This window comes from Pogona vitticeps, chromosome 1 (genome assembly GCF_051106095.1).
Source record: "Pogona vitticeps strain Pit_001003342236 chromosome 1, PviZW2.1, whole genome shotgun sequence".
Taxonomy (NCBI): domain Eukaryota; kingdom Metazoa; phylum Chordata; class Lepidosauria; order Squamata; family Agamidae; genus Pogona; species Pogona vitticeps.
The window spans coordinates 209,575,976-209,598,299 of record NC_135783.1 but is presented as its reverse complement, the minus strand read 5'-3'; the positions used below and the strand labels follow the sequence as shown (position 1 = coordinate 209,598,299).

The following is a 22,324-nucleotide window of genomic DNA, read 5'->3' as shown; positions in this document are numbered from 1 at the left end:
TTTCATGATTTGCTGTGTTAATTGTATATTCATATACAATAGGATATACTGTATATTTTTAAGTCATTATGGAAGTGTGCCCTCATGGTTGATTTGGCAACATTTGAGAGTAGTCACACTAAGCAAATGTGAGAGAATGGATATACAGTTGTTCCTTGTTAATTAGAATATTTAGGAGTAGAATTTGGAATGAACTAGTTGAATACACTCTGTTGTGTAAAGTTCCTTAGGGAAATAATCTAGAAGGAGGTATGGTGTGTGCTTGCATATTAACAACTTGCTGCTAAATTAAGAGACATTGTGAACACCAGAGAGGGCAGAGTGATAATGTGTAAAGGCCTAGAAGGTAGAAAGTGTCATTCTTCTTTAAGTTGCTATATAAAAATATTTAAACAGCTCATAAGCACTTATTAGCAAACTCCAACAATAAATGTTGTTGTAACATGGCAATGGAGTAGGATTTTTAAGGAGTGAATTGTGACTTTACTACAGCCTAATAGAGTCAAAGTCACCTGTAGTAATAGTGTAGGGGACAGTTGGAAAAATAATTGTCCGAATATTTAGTAATATTTTGCGCCTTTCCCAAGAAGTTATAGAAAAAGTTGTTGCACATTTTCATCAAATTGTTTGGGTTATCTAATGGGCATTGGAAGCCTCAACTGTGATAAAGGTCTTCAACCAACCAAACAAAAAGGATTTGTTGAAATATCTCAGGGAAATGTTCCAACAAATCCTGTTTGTTTGTTTGTTTGTGGTTATTTTCTGTTCTTTTTTCCTCTTGCAAAGTATATGTTGTCTACCCCTTGATTGTTTTCATTATTTCATCACAAAATATTACAATGTCAGTGGTCTTTATTCTTTGCTCCATGTATGTCAGTTTCCCCATAATCCTGTCAGGCCTACAAATTATGGCATTTGCTTTCTGAGTAACTATTACTAAACCTCCCAGTGAAAAGTTACATGGCCATTGACATCAGCAAAAGGTACTGCTCAGAATCTCAGTACTTATAGAAGTAACTTTGTCTTCATGGGTTAAGAGCATAACCTTCTTGTTTACAGACCAGTTCTTTGTGGTTCTGTAACTGAGCACATCCCGAAACATTTAACTTCATTCTCATTAAAGGACATGTAAACATGTTTATAAAACTTGTGAATTTTACAAGGAATTCTATACCATATGTTTATGTTTTATTGCTATGTGGGTATTGTAAATTGCTTTAAAGATAAGCGAGAGAAGCAAGATACAACTATTTTAAAGTGAAAGAGTGTTAGTTGTATTCCTCATCCTTATCAAAGATCATCAGAATGAGGTGGCTGATCTGTGTGGAGTTATATTACGCTTACAAATCATTTTTAGGGAAGAAAATTGTATCACTGTCATGATTCTTAGGAAATGCTTTACCTCCTAGAAAGGGCATGATTTTTACTTTAACATGCTATAGTTGGTATTTTGCACCTGAGGAATACACAGTGTTGGCCTCGGTTGTCATTCACACCTGGGACAACTGTGCTAATTTTTTATTAGCTACTCATGAAGCAAAGAGCAGAGTATTTTGTTCACAGCTTTTCTGCCTAGGGATTGGAGGTCCATTTTTCTCTCACTCCACCAGTGGATCTGCAAAGTGCTCCCGTAGCCTTTTTCTTCAAGCCCTCTTTAGCTGAAAAGTGATGTAGCAAAGGGAAATTGTGTTTGTGTTGGTGCCAGTTAATCATACTAGCACAGCAGCACTTACATTAACACTACTGTAAGAAACATGTAGTTAATTGGCAGTAACATGTGCATATATATCCGTGGGTGGGGGCAAATGGTAGACTGAACTCAATATTTATGGGTTGTTTTTTCAAAAAACTTTGACTAGATAGGAGATGGGACAATCAAGCATACTTGTCTTCATTTAAACTGAAAAAGAGAGAGAATATATGTAGGTCATTACTTAATTATCAGCTTGGTCTAGGATCCGGAGAGATGCTTGTGCATGCTGTGATAATAATAATGATTAGCATTTGCTTCGTGGTATAAGATGTTAAGAGCATTCACATTATTATTCTGTAATTCCTAGAGCAGTCCTGTAAGGTAGGTTGATATTATCATCATATTGCCAATACAGAGCTGAGGGTAAAAGAGCAGTCTGTTAAGGATAGAATCATGGCCAAACTGAAAATGTCTGTTTCATATGTTTCCCATGAATGCAGGGATTTATCCCCACCTCCCATTTTGCAGAATTAGTCTCTTGTGTTCTATATGCTATCACTAACCATTGGGTGAGTCTTTTGAGGAAGGCAGGGGAAGCTAAAGAGAGGGAGACTAAAGGTCTTATGAATGTGCCAGGATCCTGGACTGCTGTTGCAGTATTTCTTCTAAAAGCTGCAACAGATAGAGTGTATTATTTCTTCTTCAAGTAAAGCATATTCTTTGTACAAAATAAAATGTGATGCCAGAAAGACATAGTGATGTGTTGCTTCTTTGCCTAGGGACCTCCTACGGATGCTCCAGCAGTTGACACAGCCGAACAGGTTTACATCTCTTCCCTTGCACTTTTGAAGGCAAGTATTTGTGGTTTATGGTAGATGATATTGTGCAAAGTGGCATTTATAGATGGACTTCCAACCTTCCAGATGTCTTTGGCTACAGCTTCCATAATTCTTTGCCACTGGCCACATTTGCTAGGATTTGGGAGGAACTGCAGTCCAATACATCTGCAAGGCTAACAGTCCACACTCCTGACAAATGTCATATGGAGTGGTGGTTTTTTCCCTCCACTTAATTTCAGAGTAATTTCTGCACTCTTACATGTCAGCTGCATAATAATTTGTTTTTCTGTACTAATATGGAATGTTTAGTATAAACAGATGGAGCTCAAATACTTGGGGTGTGAATGCTTCTGTTTAGGCTTTCATTCCACTCCTACTCCACTCCTACCCCATCCTAGTTGGATCAGTTAGCATTTTAACTCATTGTTCATACAAGTTTGGAGGGGTGTCCTCCCCACTTTTTTTTGTCTCCGTTTCTGAGTTTCAGAAGTGGTACTGGTAGACACACTGTCTCAACTGCATTAGAAAACTTTATTTTCTTCTTCAGTTTCTATAGGCAACTACATGTTTCATTCTTCTGAACATATTGGCTGCAATCATGTTGGTTAGCATAGTAAATTGCATCGGGTATGCCTACTGGATCAGTAGAAACTTGTTTAGTCTACTCCCCTGCAAGTCCCTTTGATGTAGTGGGTTTATTTTGTTGCAACATGCTACAGTAAGCAACAGGATTTCATCAATAAAAATAAATTTGCAGTATGAATTAGAATGTTTCCTACTCAGGTGGGTTTTTTGAGTTTCCCAAAGACTCCCTTTTCCTTTTATATTATTCCCCCTCTGAAGTATTTGTCAAGTTCTAATTCCAGGCTCTCAGTATTCCATGCTGTTGGGTGGGGATGGTTGAGAAGCCTTCCTCCTTCCTGCTTCATAGATATTTTGAGCACCTCTAAGCCTTATCTCAGCTTTGTTGATACCTCTCTTATAATTGAGTTGTGCTTTTCTGGGAGGTAGACTACATTAACACTTAATGTTTTGAGTCAGCGTTGGAGGAAATGTTTTATTATTGCCTTTAGACAAATAATCTTTGTGTTGCTCATAATGACATTACATATCTCCCACTTTTCTGGATCTGAACCCACTCTCTTGCTATCCTATTATCTTTTATATTCAAAATTTGAATTTTGATCTACCATCATGGTGTGCTTGGTGATATAATGCAGAAGTGGAGAGTTTTTATGAATGAGAGGCCAGATCACTCCATGGTTTCTGTGTAAGCTGCTTTGGAAAGATTGTGAACCTACTTTTTCCATCAACAGCTACCGTATTTTTCGCACTATAAGACGCACTTTCCCCCCACATAACGGGGGTGGAAAGTCTGTGCGTCTTATGGAGCGAAGAAAACAGATTATTTTTTCCTTTTTTCTTCTCCTAAAAATTTGGTGTGTCTTATGGAGAGGTGCGTCTTATGGAGCAAAAAATACTGTATTTTCAGTTGCTCTGCATCTCCCTCTGCCTTCAGAAAAGGACTCAACTAGCTCTTGGGAAAGTGGCTTATAAGACTCTATGTGAATATGTCATAGGAAAAAAAGTAGCAGAGAAGCAAACATCTATCCCTTAAATAGTATCTCAGTAGGGGTCTGTTTTTTCCAGATGTTGAAGCATGGTCGAGCTGGTGTCCCCATGGAAGTTATGGGACTGATGCTTGGAGAATTTGTTGATGACTATACTGTTAGAGTGATTGATGTGTTTGCGATGCCACAGTCGGGAACGGTGAGTATTCTTCAATGAGAGAGTGTGTGGTATCACACTAGATAACTGTTCATCAATTTTTTTCTCCCCCACATGTAAAATGGTTGTACAGTGGTGCCCCGCAAGACGAATGTAATTCATTCCGCGAGAATTGCTGTCCTGCGAAAAAAAAACATCTTGTGAAGCACAGTCATAGAAGAAACTTGTGAGGCAATGGTCTTGCAGGTTTTTCATCCCGCGAGGCAATCGTCATGCGAGGCACCACTGTAAAAAGATATTGATAGCTGGAATACATATATCCAGGTCTGAAAAGAAACTATGTTATGTGTTCTACATAACACTCAGTTTAAGTGTTTAATTCCTCACTTCCCAGTGCTACAACAGCTAATTCCTCACTTCCCAGTGCTACAACAGCTACTTAGTTTTGTACCTAAATGCCATAAGTTATAGAAAATATTTAGGGAATTGGATCAACATTATACTACACTTTATACATAATGATGCATATGAATCTGTAAAATCTCTTATTGGGAACATAACTGCTGTTCCATGCTTTCATCTTCTCTTTAGAAGTGGTTCTTTAATTTAGTCAGTATTCTGTGTTTTAAAAAGCAAAAAAGCAGCTTAGGTGAATTAGTTTTGCCTAGTGTTGCTGCAGCCTGAAAGTGTGATACAGTGAAACTCATGGCCCTGAAGTGTCCATATCTAGCCGAGCATTTTGTCCACTCAAGTGCTTCTCTAATGAGTCACAGTAGGCTGTTGAATGTTCCTTTACATCACCCTGAGGTGTCTGATCAAGAAAATCTGAAACTGCACTAAACAGATTCATTGGATAGCATTACGGTTTTTGTAGAAGCATTGTTTCTTTGACATCATCACTGCTGCAAAATAAGCTTGATGATGAGTTTTTACTTGAATCCAGTGAGATGTTCCATACTCATTACATTTATAAAACACTAAGTAAGAGTTTGTGTTAGCCCCTTGATAAATACTAATGCATGTTTAATAAAGTAGAAATTCTTGATTGGTGCTGCTGCTCAGACCACTATTTATAGTGCAGCATATGGAGAAGAAGAATAGAGGACTTTATGCTTGCCTGTCTCTGCACCATGACATGCTCTAGAACCTTACGTTCTTGAAAACATTTGCTCATTATGTACATGTGATTGGATTTACTTGTAAATTTATTGAATTTCTTCAAGCTGATGTATGCTTGCTGAGCTGACTGTAGGAAATATTTTGTTGCCAGCCATAAATCTGAAATTGAGATGACTATACACTAGGCAAGAATATTCAGAAGGACAAAGAAAATGTGTATTGATTTCTAAGTATTGAAAGGAGATTTTCCCAGAAGTAAACAGGAAACAGAATACAAATTTGCAAAGATATTTCAGTTGTCTTATTATGCTAAAAAATTTCAAGTTTCTAACATTTTGTAAATTTATATGATCTAATTTAAATTCTTTCAAAAATAAAATTATATTTGCTAACTTGTGAGATATATAAGTTGATCCAGACTATATTTGTCATATTTTAGTCCTGAAATCAAGAGGACTAAAGCTTATTCATACTTAATTTGTTTCATTGAGTTCAGTAAGGCTAAACTATTATTACTATAATCTAGATCAAAACCAGAGTTTATGAAGTTCACTAGATAGTCTTAGACAAGTCACTCACAGCTAACTTACAGCATATGATTGTTGCAGATTTTTGGAAAAAGAGATAGGAATTTGTGATACATGTAGAAAAAAAGTGTCAGATAAAATTACTTAAAAGATTTGTGTGGCATGTAATTTTTAATACAAAAGCAAGTTGTTAGTATTCTGAACAATTCATGAGAAAAGTGTACATTCTAGACAATATATATATACAAATGCTTCTATTTATCTCTCGTTGAATGCAGGGGGTCAGCGTAGAAGCAGTTGATCCTGTGTTCCAAGCCAAAATGTTGGATATGTTAAAACAGACTGGAAGGTAAGGAACATTTTTCTGTGCTTATATAATAGGTTAAAGTGCATCTGAGCCCTAGGTTCCTTTTGAGTCATTTGCTAAGGCTGGACCAAAATTGGTTTGTTTAGTCTTACATGAATAACATAAGATGTTAAACAAGCCTAGCCTTGGGCTTTGTCTTGTGAGAAGACACACTAGATTGCACCCAGCAGAGTACTTTCATACTACATTTTTGTTGGAACTTTTCAGATAATCTTCTAGTTCACATTTGCACGCGCATAGTACAAAATGATTGTTCCTATGCTAATACTGTTATTTTTCCTGCCATAATGCTTTTGTACATCACAGTAAAAGTTTCCTGATAAAGAGGCATCTGAATGTTTAAACAAAATTTGGGACTTCACATTGGCTCCCTCAACAGCTGTCATCTGCTTACTCAAATTCCTGTGCTGCAGCAAAAACTTCAAAATTAATGTTAACAAAAGATTCAGCAGCTGAGCAGAACAGTGCAAATTGCTTTCTGACCAAGTTCCTAGTTCCACAGCTGGTTTAATTGATATTTAATCTTTTCCTGTCGCTTGTTCCTGTTGCCCGTATTTGAAATGGACATTCTACCATGAAAAACCAACTTTGGGTGCTAGTGAGTTAGAACAGGTATTTACTGACATGCTGAAAGGGTAAAAACTGGATTGGAAGGTGTGGTAACAGGGTGAAAAACTGAGAGCCTGACCTACCAAAGTTAATATGTATCCCTTAATGGTAGCGCTCCTTCATCACATTTTCTGACTGTACACTGACGTGTGTGCATTTAAATGTTTTTGATGGTACCTTGTCTCACCTTGTGTTTTCTTACCCTGCTGAAATGTTCCTATTTTATTCTTGCTTTTCATTTTTTATGGGCCAAGCAGTACTGAATGACTTCTCTGTTACAGACCTGAGATGGTTGTTGGCTGGTATCACAGTCATCCTGGCTTTGGCTGTTGGTTGTCTGGTGTGGATATCAATACTCAGCAGAGCTTTGAAGCCCTGTCAGAAAGAGCTGTAGCTGTAGTTGTGGATCCCATTCAGAGCGTGAAAGGAAAGGTCAGTTTGTATTAAAGACTGGATAGAACATTTCTCCCTGATTTGGTCTTATATTAAAATCCTATGCAAACCTTCTGATGTTTCATTTACAGGCCACTTTAAAAATTGCACTATTACATCAACATTTTGCTAAGTGAAAATGTATAGGGATTGTTTGCTTTTTGAGAGGGGCCTTGAAAGGTATAGAATATGACTTAGATTTAGTGTATGATTGCTGTCTAGGGCGTACTGTATTCTCTTATTTTGAATACCTTTTCAATACTTAAAGCAATGATTTGAAATTACAGATCAAGTCTCAGGGGTACAGTTTATTTCTGAACAAACTTCTGTAGATTGAAGTTTTAAGGCCCATATCCAAAGCTTGCTGTTCTTTAGGTGCAGGTTGTGGTGTTGAAATCAAGAATTTTATTAAAATAAAATAAAAAAGGTATTGATTATTTATTTAATTAGCTCATTAGAAACAGTTTTATTGCCGCTTCTTGCTTGCCCTGATTCCAAAGCAGGTTACAACAAAACCATAAAACAGTTCAATAAATTCTCAAGAAAAGCTGGAGTCAGTTCTTTTCCATGGATAGAAATAACATTTCTGCTTTATAGAAATTGAATATGGTGTTTTATATGCATTCTGAATGTTTCAGAATAAAAACTTCCCCCAAAGACTTGCAGCCATTCACATTTTAGGTTAAGTTTGCAGATGAATGATAATGTGAAATCATTATGAAAAGAGATTAACTTGCAAAGCATATTGGGTTATAGTTTGTCCTTTGTTGAAATCTCTTTTGTTCTTGTTTGGTTCTTTTTTTATTTCTTCCTAGCCCCATATGCCATTTTCCTATTTCCTGCCTCATGACAGCAGGGAGCAGCTCTATTATCACCTTCACAGAGCTGTCTGCAAATGTGAGAGGCAATTCGATTTTGCTCAGCCACAGGGAGAGTGGATTAGAAAAACTACAGAACATACAGAAATTGGCTAGGAGGTTGCTGCTTTAAAATACTGCTGAGGTGTTTTGTTTGAGCATGCTCTTCTATTGTATTATAGAATACTCATTAAATTAATAATATGTATGGCATTTTTTGTAATTTTATAAATATTTTTAGTATTTAAGCTTTTGTGTTAATGGTTCCATGACGTTAGAATGGGCAATCAAATATATACGTGCTGCTGTTTTCAGGGTATACTGAAATGGTAAGTTTCAAAGAATGTTAACGATAAAATGAACCTAAGTTTGCTATAAGATTTTTATTTTTAAAATCCAAGAATGTGTCCACATATGTGTTAATTTAACACAAAAGACCAAGACAAAGTAAGAGACTTCACCTGAATATTTCCTCAATACTATATGGTAAATAAGTGCATCTACTGCTTGTTTGCCTATTCACTATCATGATTTCCCCCCCGATACAAAACACCATGATTTCTGTACAGTTTCAGAATGTCTAGGGCTTTCTGTAGGTACTGTCAGTGGAACAGTCAGTTCCACTTATTGAATTCTGCGGTGTGCATTAATAACCTGTTCACCACAGGTTTAATTGGCACCTTTTGGAATGAGTGAAAGAAGAGGATGTAGACTTCCTTAATATTAATAAATATTATGTCTAATGTCTAGGTACAGCAAAACTTCATTCAGGCATTATGAGATCTTCAAATTATGTTCACATTCATTTCTTCTGAATTGCAAACTCATCCCCATGAGTCTATGTAATAAAGAACAATATCTGATTAGACCTGTAAACTCACACATCTTGCATTTATATTGGAATGGTGGTATAGATGGGACTAGGAATTATCTAAGTAGGGAACATGTTAGTGGGGAGTAAGTTTTTATACGCCTTCAGAAATTGGAGATACATTTGCCTCCATTGGTCTCTTTGTTTAAAAAGGTGATAGCTTAACAAAGGCTACCAACTACAAAAAGCAGTCATTTAACTGCTGGTGTTTAAAGCCTCTTTTTGTGAGCTCCCCTGCCACCCTTCTTGCCCTCTACTGCCTGTTTTATCTTGTTTGTCCAAATCTGGACTTGAAGCCCTAACATGAACTGACCAGAACCCACCTGGAAAAATTAATTTGGATAGAGTTCATCTTGTAAAAATGATAATATTCATCATCACGTGATATTCATGCCTGCACCTTTTCAGTGGTTTTGCTATTTCCTTCCCATCCATTCTGATGTGAAGAAGAGATTGATGGGATAGAATTTCCCCTCTGTCTTGTGACTATTTTTCTGCGTAGCAGTCCTCCCCAGCATGGTGGTGCAGTGGTCAAGGATATTAGGGTTATAATCCAAGACACCTATAGAAAATGTCTGCTCTACTCCAGATTATTGCAATTCTATTACCTCATCAGTGACTAATAAAAATTATTTGCTGTAAATTATCAGCCACATAGTAACAATAGCTATCTGTTAGAGCAGTACAACAATGGAACCAATTGCTTCAGCAAATGGTGAGAGCTCCAGCACTGGAGGCATTGAAGAGAAATTAGATGGTCATTTGCCAGATATACTTTGATTTGGATTCCTCTATTAGAATCAGCTTGGTGGTCTTAGAGGCCCTTCTAACTCCGTTATTCTATTATTCTGTCTGAAATGCAGTATGATGACAGTGTGACACAATGAGTGTCAAACATAAGACACATGTGGTTGTTGTAGATTTATTTCCCCATTAACCCCAGTTTGTTGTATCAATTTTTGTATATTCCAGGGAAGCATCATTTACTCATTTATAAAATTAGTTTCTAGCTTATTCCTAATTATACCTGTGACGTGGTGGCGCTGCGGGCTAAACCGCAGAAGCCTGTGCTGCAGGGTCAGAAGACCAAGCAGTCGTAAGATCAAATCCACGCGACGGAGTGAGCGCCCGTCACTTGTCCCAGCTCCCACTAACCTAGTGGTTCGAAAGCATGCAAATAGGCACCACCTCGGTGGGAAGGTAACAGCGTTCCGTGACTAAGTCGCACTGGCCATGTGACCACGGAAGATTGTCTTCGGACAAAAACGCTGGCTCTATGGCTTGGAAACGGGGATGAGCACCGCCCCCTAGAGTCTGACACGACTGGACAAAAATTGTCAAGGGGAACCTTTAGACTCCCGTCATAGAATGATCATAGAATAATTGAGTTCGAACAGGCCTATAAGACCATCGAGTCTCACTCCCTGAATGCAGGAATCCGAATCAAAGCTCATCTGGCATATGGTTGCCCAGTTTTCTCTTGAATGCCTCCAGCGTTGAAGCACACACCACCTCCTGAGGTAATTGGTTCCATTGTTGTACTGCTCTTAACAGTAAAGCAGTTTTTCCTGATATGCAGCCTAAATCTGACTTATGTAGCTTGAGCCCATTGTTACATGTCCTGCATTCTGGGATGATCGAGAACAAATCTTGCCCCTCCTCTTCTGTATGATAGTCTTTCAAATATTTGAAGAGTGCTATCATATCTCCCCTCAGTCTTCTCAAGGCTAAACATGCCCGGTTCCTTCAGTCTTTCCTCACAGAACTTGGTTTCCATTTCCCTGAATGTCCTTGTTGCCCTCCTCTGAACTTGCTCCAGTTTGTTGCTGTCCTTCTTAAAGTGTGGTGTTCAGAACTGGACACAGTACTCTAGATGAAGCCTAAGCACTGCAGTGTATAGGGTAACTAGTACTTCACAGGACTTGGAGAGTATACTTCTGTTAATGCATCCTAAAATAACATTTGCCTTTTTTGCAGCCACATCATGCTGTTGGCTCATATTCAGCTTGTGATTTACAACAATTCCAAGATCCTTTTCCCCATCTTGTAACTGTGTCCCCATCCCCCCAGTGTAGAACTTTGTACTTTCTGTTAGTTTCATTCTGTTGTTTTCAGCCCAGCACTCAAGCCTATCAAGATCTTTTTGAATTTTGTTCCTGTCTTTCAAGGTATTAGCTATTCCACCCATTTTTATATCATCTGCAAATTTGATAAATTTTCCCTGTACTCCCTCATCCAACTCATTAATAAAAATGTTGAAAAGCACCAGGCCCAGGACTGAGTCTTGTGGTATTCCATTTGTTACCTCCTCACAAAGAGTCATACTCTGAGTATGGTACTGTAACCAGCTGTATATCCACCTGACCATTGTTCTATCCAACCCACACCTAGTTAGCATGCTAATCAGAATATAACGGGGCACTTTGTCAAAGGCTTTGGTGAAGTCAAGATATATTACAGTGGTGCCTCGCTTGATGATGATAATCCGTTCCGTTCATTGCTGTTAAGCGAAATTGTCGTCAAGCGAATTTTAAAAACCCATTGAAATGCATTGAAAACCGTTCAATGTGTTCCAATGGGCGAAATACCTGCTCATTTTGCGAAGATCCTCCATAGGGCGGCTATTTTCCGGTGCCTGTAAAGCGAGGAATCCGTGCTAAAAACAGTGGGGAGCCATTTTGCACAGCAGGCGGCCATTTTTAGAGCTGCCGATCAGCTGTTTTAGAATCATCACCTAGCAAAAAATCAGTTCCCGAACCAGGGAACCGATCATCGTCAAGCGAATTTTCCCCATAGGAACATCGTTTTGCGATCGCAATAGAGATCACAAAAACTTCGTCGTAAAGTGGTTTTGTCGTATAATGAGGTAATAGTTAAGCGAGGCACCACTGTAAATCTACAGCATTCCCACCATCTACCATGGAAGGTTACTTGACCAAAAGAGAGAGAGATAGCATTAGTCTGGCAGGGTTTGTTTTTGACAAATTCATGTTGGCTTCTATTTATTTATTCATTTATTCATTTATTCATTTATTCATTCGATTTATACCCCGCCCACCTAGACAGCGTCTACTTGGGGCGGCTTACAAAATCATTCTAGTTACTAATGCAAAATAGTGTCCATGCAGACATACAAACAGATACAGTGGTGCCTCGCAGAACGAACGCACTGTAGAGCGATGAATTCGCTCTACGGTGATGCTTTTTCGATCGCTAATGCGATCGCAGAGCGATGGCCCCAATGGGCAAAAATCGCAGAGCGAAGGTCGGTAAGCGGTTCGCTTACCGACCTTCGCTTTGCGACCCGCCGATCAGCTGTTCCGCGGCAACAAAATGGCCGCGCGCAGCGTTTTCGCGCCCTCATTAAGTGAGGGGAGGGCGCGAAAATGGCTGCCAGCCATTGAAAAACATCGCTGAACGGTGAGTAAATCAGCCTCCCTAATTCCAGTTTGGTGGTTGATGGTCCAGAGTTTATGCTATAAAGCCATGGACACCTTAGGCCAAGTGTACCTTAGTAGTACCCTGTCCTTCTGTGTGTCACCCATGACATCCTGAGATCAGCCTCGAAAGCCATCACATGTTTGCTAAGTTCCATTCACAGGGGACGTTCAGATAGGTCATCTTACTAGCACTTCCTTAATTATGAAACTCTCACTTGCCATAATTCAGTGCCTGGGCAGCTTTTAAAAATTCTGAAATCTTTCTGTTTCATTTGGAAACATACAATGTTTTCTCTCGATTCTACAAGTCCACATTTCCCATTATACTTTGCACTTGCTTGGGGTAGGAGGGTTAAAAGAATTAAGATTGTAGACTGGTTTTATGAATTGTATTGTGGAGCAATGTACTTTGTGATGTAATTCGTTTCACTTTCCTATATGTAAATTGTTTCACAGTTTAGTAGTGTTTACATGCAAAGTGATAGTCTAAACACTGAATACTGTCCCTTCTTAAACACTTTATTACCTGTCTTCGGGTTAATGACTTACTTAAGCAAGTACTGAGAGCTTAATGAAATGGTTGAGAGAGATGTCAACCAGATCAAGAAATTTCCACTGATCTCTGCATTATTAGAGGCTATGTGACTGATGCTTTCATATGTTCTGTAATGCAAAAAGATGATTTTGGCACACATCTGTGCCTGCTTCTGAATGCAATGTCAGTTCTGTCAAGTTGACAAGTTGAAGCTGAAGCCTAATTCATAAGCTTTCTATTCAGGCATACCATTGAACTTCCACTGTTGTGTCTTTACTCTGTCTCAGTCCCATCTTCAGGGTGTATGAAGGGGAAGCCAGAGAGATTGCCAAAGATCAGTTTTGGTAGTATCAGAATGTTAAGATACCCATTTTAAACAGTTTACAGGTTGGATATATAAGACAAATGTCTGATATATACATTTCAGCATCTTGTTTCTGAACATATTTCTCTTCACCACTCAGATTTGTACCACATGAGTAATGATAAATTTAGCCCCTTTAAATACTGTTTCAAAAATGTTTATATTCTCGACAGTAGCACTATAAATTACAACTATTAGCAGTATCTTTGTTAGTCATACATGCTGTATTTAACTTCTCTCTGACCTCGCTATCTATAATCCCACTCCAAACCATAGGGAGAGATGAATCTATACACTAGAAATTTTGTGTAACAGTTCATGCTACTAATGAAGTGTACAAATGTTTGTGTAAAGGCATGGAGCCATAAAATGATTAGTCTTTAAGGTCCTACAGGATTCTGCTTTTATTCCAGAAATTAATAGCTTGCTAATTACCTGCCATCTAATAAAAACTGATACATATGGTAAAATCCAGTAGTAAGTTACAATTAGAGTAGGCCCATAGCATCAGTGGAATTTATGAAAGAGTTAACTCACCAAGTCCCACCTGATTCACTGTGTTTACTCCAGTTATGACTTACTAATGACATGCTAATAAATTTCAGCCATCATGTGATGTTAGTTCTGTTCATATGTGAGGACAAGGAACACATAGTTGGTAACAAAGGACTGTTGTGAACTAGCTAAGCAAAACTTCGTTATCTTAAATATTGGTTTGTAATTCAAAATCCCATTTGGAGAATGTAGATAATGAGTACATTGTTAAGAAATGAAATTATTTTTATTATTGCTTAAGTGGAAGGTGCTACCTGCAGAAATCTTTTTTGTGATTATTGCATTAGAGTCCTGGTATGGCCTAGCATTTACATGTTATACTGATTGCACTTGCATATGTTAACACAAGGAATTCGAAAAAGAATTAAGAACTACTAAGTTTGCCAGTGCACTTCATAATCTCTCCCATTTGAGTCCTACTGGAAGCTTAAATGGATCAACAAACTGTGAAGTGAAAACCAGGAGCTGTGGTTTCTCTCTTCTTGAACAATCCAAAATAATAAGCCATTCTTATGACTGATATGCTGGTTACACCGCCATATTATTATTTATGATCCAGGCCACTGATTCAGGTTGTACAATTAAACCATAGTTTGGACGATCATGAGCAAGACCTGGATGCACACAGACTTTGTATACTAGATTCTCCATAATGTGTGGTTTCCTTCTCATTTTTCTGTGTAACACAGGCCATAGTTTGCTGTGATATCTGGATCAGAAAACTTCGGGAAATCGACATCATAAATAATGGCTATTGGGTTCCTACTTCTTCTTTTGAAAGGAAAACACTAACTTGGCTGTCATTTTATATTCCATTCTCTGTCAGTATTAAAGTTGGTGTAACAATTGTATATTTGAGGGTTTTATTTCTTGTACTGTTTGATCAGAAATTGCAAATGGGGTATTTTGTTCAGCATATGGAACCTCTGTATGTGCTGAACTGTTTTCTTAGTGCAGTAACACACTCTTCTGCCTTGCTTCGGATCAGGCAATAGTGTTAAACTGCAAAGGTTATTTCAGTTTATTTCCCTTCTCTAAGCCAAGAAGTTCCAAGTAGACTTTTTGTTTAAAAGTATTAATTTTTAAATGCCTTTTACCATAGTGGATGCAGAATAATCCATCTATCTTCATTAAGGCACAGAGCCTTGAAACTTCTGGTTTTGCTACTTGTGGGGTTACAGATGCATGCCTTCGCTTGTCAAAATAAATGTATTATTCTGTAGCTGTCTCCTCTTCTAGTATGGGTATTCAGGTTGCATGGGAGATCTGACCAAAGCAAGCAAATTCTCCAAGGATGAAGAAAGAAAATGTACATACTCCTAGGAATCTCTTTTCCAGAGCTAAAATTGACATTTTTATAAATAATTTCAATGTAGCAGACCTCAAACTCACAATCACAGCAATTCAGTGATATGCATTTGGCATGAGTCAGTTTCGGTTCTTAGTGCTTTCCATTGGAAATGGCATAAAAAGTATGATTTCTCTGAATTTTTTATGCTGTGGGCTTACAAGGGACCAAAGATGTTCTTCAGTTGTGGCTGTCTGAGCGTGCATCGCAGCATAAATAACGAAGTGGTCATAAACCTCAGCTGCACTTCAAGGGTCATGTGTTCCGTTTAATTTTTAAACAATCTAGAAACCAACTAAGCAGTTGATAACAGGTCAGTTGCAGGTGATAAAAGAGATTTTAGATGGGACATTACTTCTCCTTCCACACCTGGCATTGCTACATTATATCCTTTGCACAGCACATTTTATATGCTGGATTGATTTTTTTTCCCCCCTCGGGCAAACAGTATAAACAATAGCTACCTGCTTGAATTGCAAAGTTATATAATGCATTTTTAAATATAATCTCCATAGGCTATAAGGTTGAGGGAATTCTCACTACAAAGTGATTGGTGTCAGAAAGAGATTCAGTTCTGAGTAACAGCTAAATTAAGGGATTGCAGTAGCAGCTCTGATAAGATGCATGTATTCGGAGTATGTCAGGTATAAGTTTTAAGGAAGTAATCATATTAAGGTATATGGACATCTGTAAAAGCCGTAAATTTTGAAAAAGGATTGTGAATTTTGAAAATACAACAATATATTGAGGAGAAGAATTGTTATATTCTTTTTTTTTTAAGTATTTCCTTCAGTTATCTAGAATTGTTTTACAGTGTTGAGAAAGATTACTATGTTAATCTGTTAAACAGGTTATTACATTATTTGTCTAAAATTGCATAAATAAGACTGCTTTGAAACTCAGAATCTTAGCTTTTGACAAAACGTATACGATATTATGGGTTGTTGACCTGAGGACAGTTCTTGAAGAAATACAGAATATAGCAATTTTTATACAGTACTGTACTGAGTTTTGAAGCAAACACAGATGTACACTAAGATGTAGTTTCTATTTTGTATTGGAAGCTTCCCAATATTTTGCATCTACAGTACTTCCAGACACTACAGATACTAAATAATCTATGGTTTGAATTCCATGCGTCCCTCAAACTAATTATATTTGCAAGGTCAGAATGAATACACATTTTCAGAAAAAAAAATAAGGTTATATAAATGTGTCTTCTACTTGGCTGTTGTATTACAGTTTGTTGATCTGGAGTATAATGTGTACAATTCACAAATTTGTCTGATAACAGAAAATGGTGTGTGATTGTGTTTATTTTACTAACCAGTATATTCACAGCAATCACTTCCAAATATCTCTCCAGTAAAGATGTGTTAATTACAAAACAGACAAGGTCTTCTATTATATTAAAGCTACTAACAAGAAGACAGCAGGAATCACACATGTAAATAGCATCATCAACCCCTATTTTAGTCCTCTGTTTTGATCTGTGAGTTGCGCATAGACCAAAGGTGCTATTAAAGACTCACTGTATGAAATAGGCAGCATTATATGAACAAAATTTATTCAACAAGAAAACAGACCTTTAACATGAATTTAACAAGCCTGAGAAATTATAAACTATCATATGCTGCAGATTCATGCAGTGATAATAAACAAAAAAGGGAAAGTAAGAGGTTTCCTTAAGCTAGCCAAACCGCTAATGGTTTTGTTATAAGCTGTCTAATGTTGAAGTGACCTCTACAGAGTCTCAAGGCACTTGCACCAAGCAGAATTAAATCGTCCAGTTGGTGAAAAGAAGTGCAATACAGGATAGCACATTTTTTAAAAAAAGCCTCCCCGTTCCGAACACTTTTTAAAAACTGTTGTGTTACAGTAAACTCTTCACTCCCCTTTTTAGGGCGAGGTCTCAAGGCTGCAGTTAATTCAATTGTAAATCACCATAGTCAAAGGAAGCTGAAAGATCTAAAATACTCAAATATTTGCAAAATGGAAAGCAACATTTTTCTCTTAAATTGACCCTTACGAGATCAGTGTTGTAGCGACTTGTGTCCCTGAAGTTTCCACTGCTAACTATGAGGTTACTGTGTTGCTGTCATTGCTTCACACTGAATTTCAAGGTACACAAACCGGGAGAAAACTTGAGCTGCTGCATATATCCAAGAGCTCACCAGGGCTTTATCCTTGGGTCTTACTGTAGCATAATTAACACCTCCTTCATCCATTGCTCATTAGTGCACTGGACATTAATGAGCCTATTTATTTTGATACGATTCTCTAAAGAAAGAACTCGTTTGTTCTTGCTGTGCAAAAAAAAAAGCAATTATAAGATTGCATAGAAATCAATATGTAGGGTGTGTCACTGCATTTATGCTTTTTATTGCGTCTCAGATCTAATTTTAGGTTGCAGGTTGTTGAGCATGTTAGTTTTCCTTAAGACAGTTGCTATAGTGATCACAGTGAATTCCTTTAATCTTGGTGTAGTTAAAATACTCTTTTTCATTCTGGTTATACTGATGCTGCTAAGTAAAAGAAAATATTTTTGACCAATAGTTTATAAGAAATTAGTATTACTTAATTCAGAAAAAAATCAGTTATGGTTTTAGTAAGACCTTGAAGTCACTTGCAGTCCCTAAGAAGAATAGACATCATTATATCCTCCTCTGCTGAGTAAAAATACACACCAAGAAAGGCACCTGATAGCATTGCTGCTTGATGCATAATACTGTGAGCCTTTATTCCATACAAGTGACAAAAGTAGAAATGATTCGGAATTTGGATGTATCTGAGCTCTTACAAAATTGTATGTTTTGTGTAGTTCCACAACAGACCACTAGATGGCCAAATGCATATTTCATCATGACGATCATTCAGCTATGACCTCGTAAAAATGGGCTGTTACAGTCATAGCAAAGTTATGAACTCTGATGCTTGGTCATTTATCTAGCATTCCTTGCAGTGAGCTATTGTGAAAAGTACATATGGAGCTCAAGTATGAGGAGAAGCAATTTTGTTAGAAAATACCATTGCAATCTTGGATGGGTTCCACATTTTCTAGTGGAGCAGTCAGTTAGAATATATTCTAGGAGTGTAAGTGTTAGTACTATAAAACATGAAGCACCTTGTGAATCTGATAGACTGCCAAGTAATTGTATCTTTCCCCTCAGCGTAAATCCTTTATTTGTGTCATTTCCTATCAAGTAAACCTCTAGAGGACTACAGTGTAGAATATTTAGTTTTGTTTGTGCTTACTTTTTATTTATGCTCCTTCCTTGTTGTAGTTGGGCATTTGCAGGTGTTCATAAATGAGAACATCTGGTTCAAATGCTGTTGCAAAAGTTTGGAAAACCGGTAAGAACCAATGCGACAGAGCAACACTAGGTTTAAAATGAAAAGGTAAAACCTGGTAGGGACCGCTAAAATACTGTGTATTTACTTAGTTACTTTCTTATTTATTTATTTAACCTTTCTCCTTAAAAATACCCAAAACAGCTTACAACTGTAAAAAGACAATATTTAAAAGCTAAAAATAGGAAGTATACAAATATTTAAAAGAGTTAAACAAGTATTATCTTAAAACCAGTCAATTTGCACTAAAAGCACATTGCAAGATAAATCCAAGTAAGGAACTGTCTTTCTAGGCAAATGCTCAGCAATAGCACTTATTGTGTAGATCATCATGTCCATAATGTGTGTGGAGTAAGAATAATGTTTAAGGGACAGCAGCCATGGGGCAGCCTGTTGCCAGTGAGAGAGCTAGATGTGCATGGCTATCTTTGGTTTTCTCATCAGGACTATGCAAAGTATCAAGTTACTTTCTACATATGCTCATGGATCTTTTGCCAGAGTGAACTGTGTCCACTGCTTGTAGATGCATGGTTATCACAGTCCAGAAGTCTAAGCAAAAGTGTAAATTATGTTTTTAGGTTAAAGTTATGCTTTTAATTAGTGTGCTATTAGTCCTGATCCATGGTAAAAGGTATTGCATACATTCTTGCCAACCCTGTAAATTAGGTCACTGTTGTAAACCTCATGACAAAGAGTGACTGAGACCTTCCCAAGAACATGCAGTAATTTGAACCGAAAGCTTCTAGACTGGCACAGCACCAGTTCTCTTTGTTTTGAGCAAAATTAGGTCTAAGAAAATGGAGCCCGAGAAGTGAGGGCTAAATTGAGAAATGGATTTGTTCTATGTGAAATAATCTGCCTAGCATTATCGCCTTTAGGGAATGTTGCTGTACCTCAGGTTTTGCAAAATGATTGTAGCCGTGGAGTAATTTTTAAAGGGTCCTTAGCTCACCCTGAGTGTTTTTGTGTATACAGTTTTGGCAGTCTATAGAAATAAACCAAATTAAGTAATAAAACTCTTCACTTCCAACTGCAGAGTTTCTACCATAAGTGACCTTGATTTTTGTTCAGTTCCTTTTTTGTTCTGTTTTACTCCTGACCATGACACTGACAAGGTCGTCATAATCCAAATGACAGTTTATAGCCTCTTTCCTACATGCAGGGAGTAAAAAGCATCTGACTAGAAGGGAATACATGGGGCAAGTACCTTGCTGACTATAATTTTGTTGTCATTTCAAGTATTCCAGTGGTATAATTGATGTGACAGGACTGGGCTTTAAACATAGTCCCTTAGCTTGTGCTCACTTTCAGTTTTAGCCTTCCTGTCATTCAGTTTGACTAGGTAAAATGTAGGTGACAAACATGTTTTAAAATTTATATATCATGTGTGTTTATGTATGTAAACGTAGCCTTCAGAATTGTATAAGAGTATATAAAACTTAATATATTTTTCCTCAACTTTTTGAAAAACATAATTGGTGCTGCTTTACAATGCTAGACTGAGTTAGTCGGCTGATGACAGAGACAGCAGGCGGTTCTTCTTTATTAATATTATAATTAAATAATTTTCTGGAAAAAGGCCAAAAACAGATGTGAGTTGATCGTGACTTCTCCACTGTTACTTGGTGCAATCATTTGTATTTTCGACAAAGAATTGACTTTGGCGTCTTGTTTTTACAGGTTGTTATTGATGCCTTCAGATTGATCAATGCTAATATGATGGTCTTGGGACATGAACCAAGACAAACAACTTCAAATCTGGGTCACTTAAACAAGCCATCTATTCAGGTAAATTTGTTATTTGGCATTAATACATTTATTTTTATGTTATTTCCTTCCTCCACATACACATATACAAAGTTGCACTCTTTTTTGTCTTCATCATAAATTTAATTTCCTTAATTAGGTTTATAAAATGCATCTTCAAATATCAGTTCTTACTACAGAAATCTCGTGGTTGCTTTTAAAATTGTTAGGTGTTCACAGTCGACTTTTTTTTTGTTTCTGTTGCTGTTCCTCATTATACAGAAATAATTTCTGAGTTCCTTGAATCATTTTAGATAGATGTGTGTTAGATCAGTGGTTCTTAACCTTTTTGAAAGAAACACCCCCTTGAGCCATTGAGGAAGTTATCATCGCCCCCCTCCCCACGGTGATGATATCTTATTTATTTATTTATTTATTTATTTATTTATTTATTTATTTATTTATTTATTTATTTATTTATTTATTTATTTATTTATTTATTTATTTATTTATTTATTTATTTATTTAAGGCACTTAAATCCAATGACCCCTGAAAACAAAATTAAATTCCAAGAAAATGAAATGCTCCCCAAAAAGTAACATTTAATGATTTAGTTGCAAGGGCATAAAAACAAATGCAGGAACTAAAAATTTCAAGACAAAAAGTCTGAAACTAAATTAAAATTGGAGAAAAATATATATTTATGCACACTGTAAAAAGGCTGCAGCCATCTTCACAGGTTTGGCTTGCTCCAGTGCCCCCCTACCGCCCCCCTTCTGCTCCAGCGCCCCCACGCCGCCCCTTTTCATTCTACCGCCCCCCTGAAAAATGAAATTGCCCCCTGGGGGGCATTATCGCCCACGTTAAGAACCACTGTGTTAGATAATAGAGAATAAAAGATGTCTGCATGTTCAGTTTGCTTCCAAACACTTCTGGACATCCTTACTTTTAGTCTTAGTTTGTTATTAAAACTGAGATTATAAAGCAATTAAATTCAGTCACACTAATTGCTTGCAAAGTAGATGCCAGCTTCAATGTGCTTTCTTCACAAATACATGTTTCCATGATTACAGTACCCCTGTTTTTAATACTGTTCTCTTGATACTTCAGAAAATGGTTGTCTCCTGTATTCTTTAGATTTTATTTGTGTTTTAAGTAAGTACAGTAGGACCACTTTATCCCTGGGATCAGTGTTGACTGATTCAGTTATCCACATTCTGAAAATATTAAAAATATTAAAAGAAGAAAATCTAGAAAAAATATTTTCACATGTATTACCAGAACTGGCCACTAGAGAGAGCCAGAAATCATGTTATGAATACTTGTTAGTGAAGAATACATAGCATGGTCTCTGGTGCCCTCTAGTGGCTAGTTCTGGTAATGCATGTGGATTTTTTTGTTCTTTTCCTTTTATCTACCTACCTACCTATCAAGGGTGTACTCTGTTATCCATGGTATTCAGTATCCACAGGGGGCTTGTAACAAATCCCCAGCTGCTATGGAGATCATACTGTCCAGGTTGTCCATGGATTTCCAGCCATGATCATTTTGCCTATGAATAGAAGGAAAAGTGGGAAATTCTTTTATTTATAATGAGGAGATTGCAAAGCTCCTCACAATCTGAGCTTGGGTAGGATCCAAGAACCAATGGAATGGACAAATTAAACTCATAGGTATTATTATGTCATCTGTTTTAGTGATGTTTTGTGTGTTATGTGCAATCAAGTTGGAACTGATTTACAGAGACTAACAGGGCTTTCAAGGTTAATGAGATTTTTAAGGAGTGGTTAGGGTACTTGCCAGTAAACAAACTTAGAATCGCAGTTTACTAGCTAGTCTTGAAAACAGATTAATTGGGAAGCAGGGGTGTATGTGCGTTTAATTTGATTGAGTGCCAGACGTGGTTTTTACTGTGTAGCAATTCTATCTCGCTAAGAGCTGA

General features: G+C 37.2%; 1 protein-coding gene across 3 annotated transcripts in view; it reads left to right on the top strand.

Moving 5' to 3' along the window:
• The window catches only part of PSMD14 (proteasome 26S subunit, non-ATPase 14), an 86,928-nt gene that overhangs the window by 36,359 nt on the left and 28,245 nt on the right, over positions 1-22,324 (top strand). For all 3 annotated transcript variants that reach the window (XM_020798342.3, XM_020798341.3, XM_072982336.2), the window contains exons 4-8: positions 2,473-2,544; positions 4,183-4,302; positions 6,185-6,255; positions 7,164-7,314; positions 20,316-20,423. In XM_020798342.3, the coding sequence (XP_020654001.1) occupies positions 2,473-2,544; positions 4,183-4,302; positions 6,185-6,255; positions 7,164-7,314; positions 20,316-20,423 (522 nt within the window). The remainder of the gene's footprint in view (positions 1-2,472; positions 2,545-4,182; positions 4,303-6,184; positions 6,256-7,163; positions 7,315-20,315; positions 20,424-22,324) is intronic.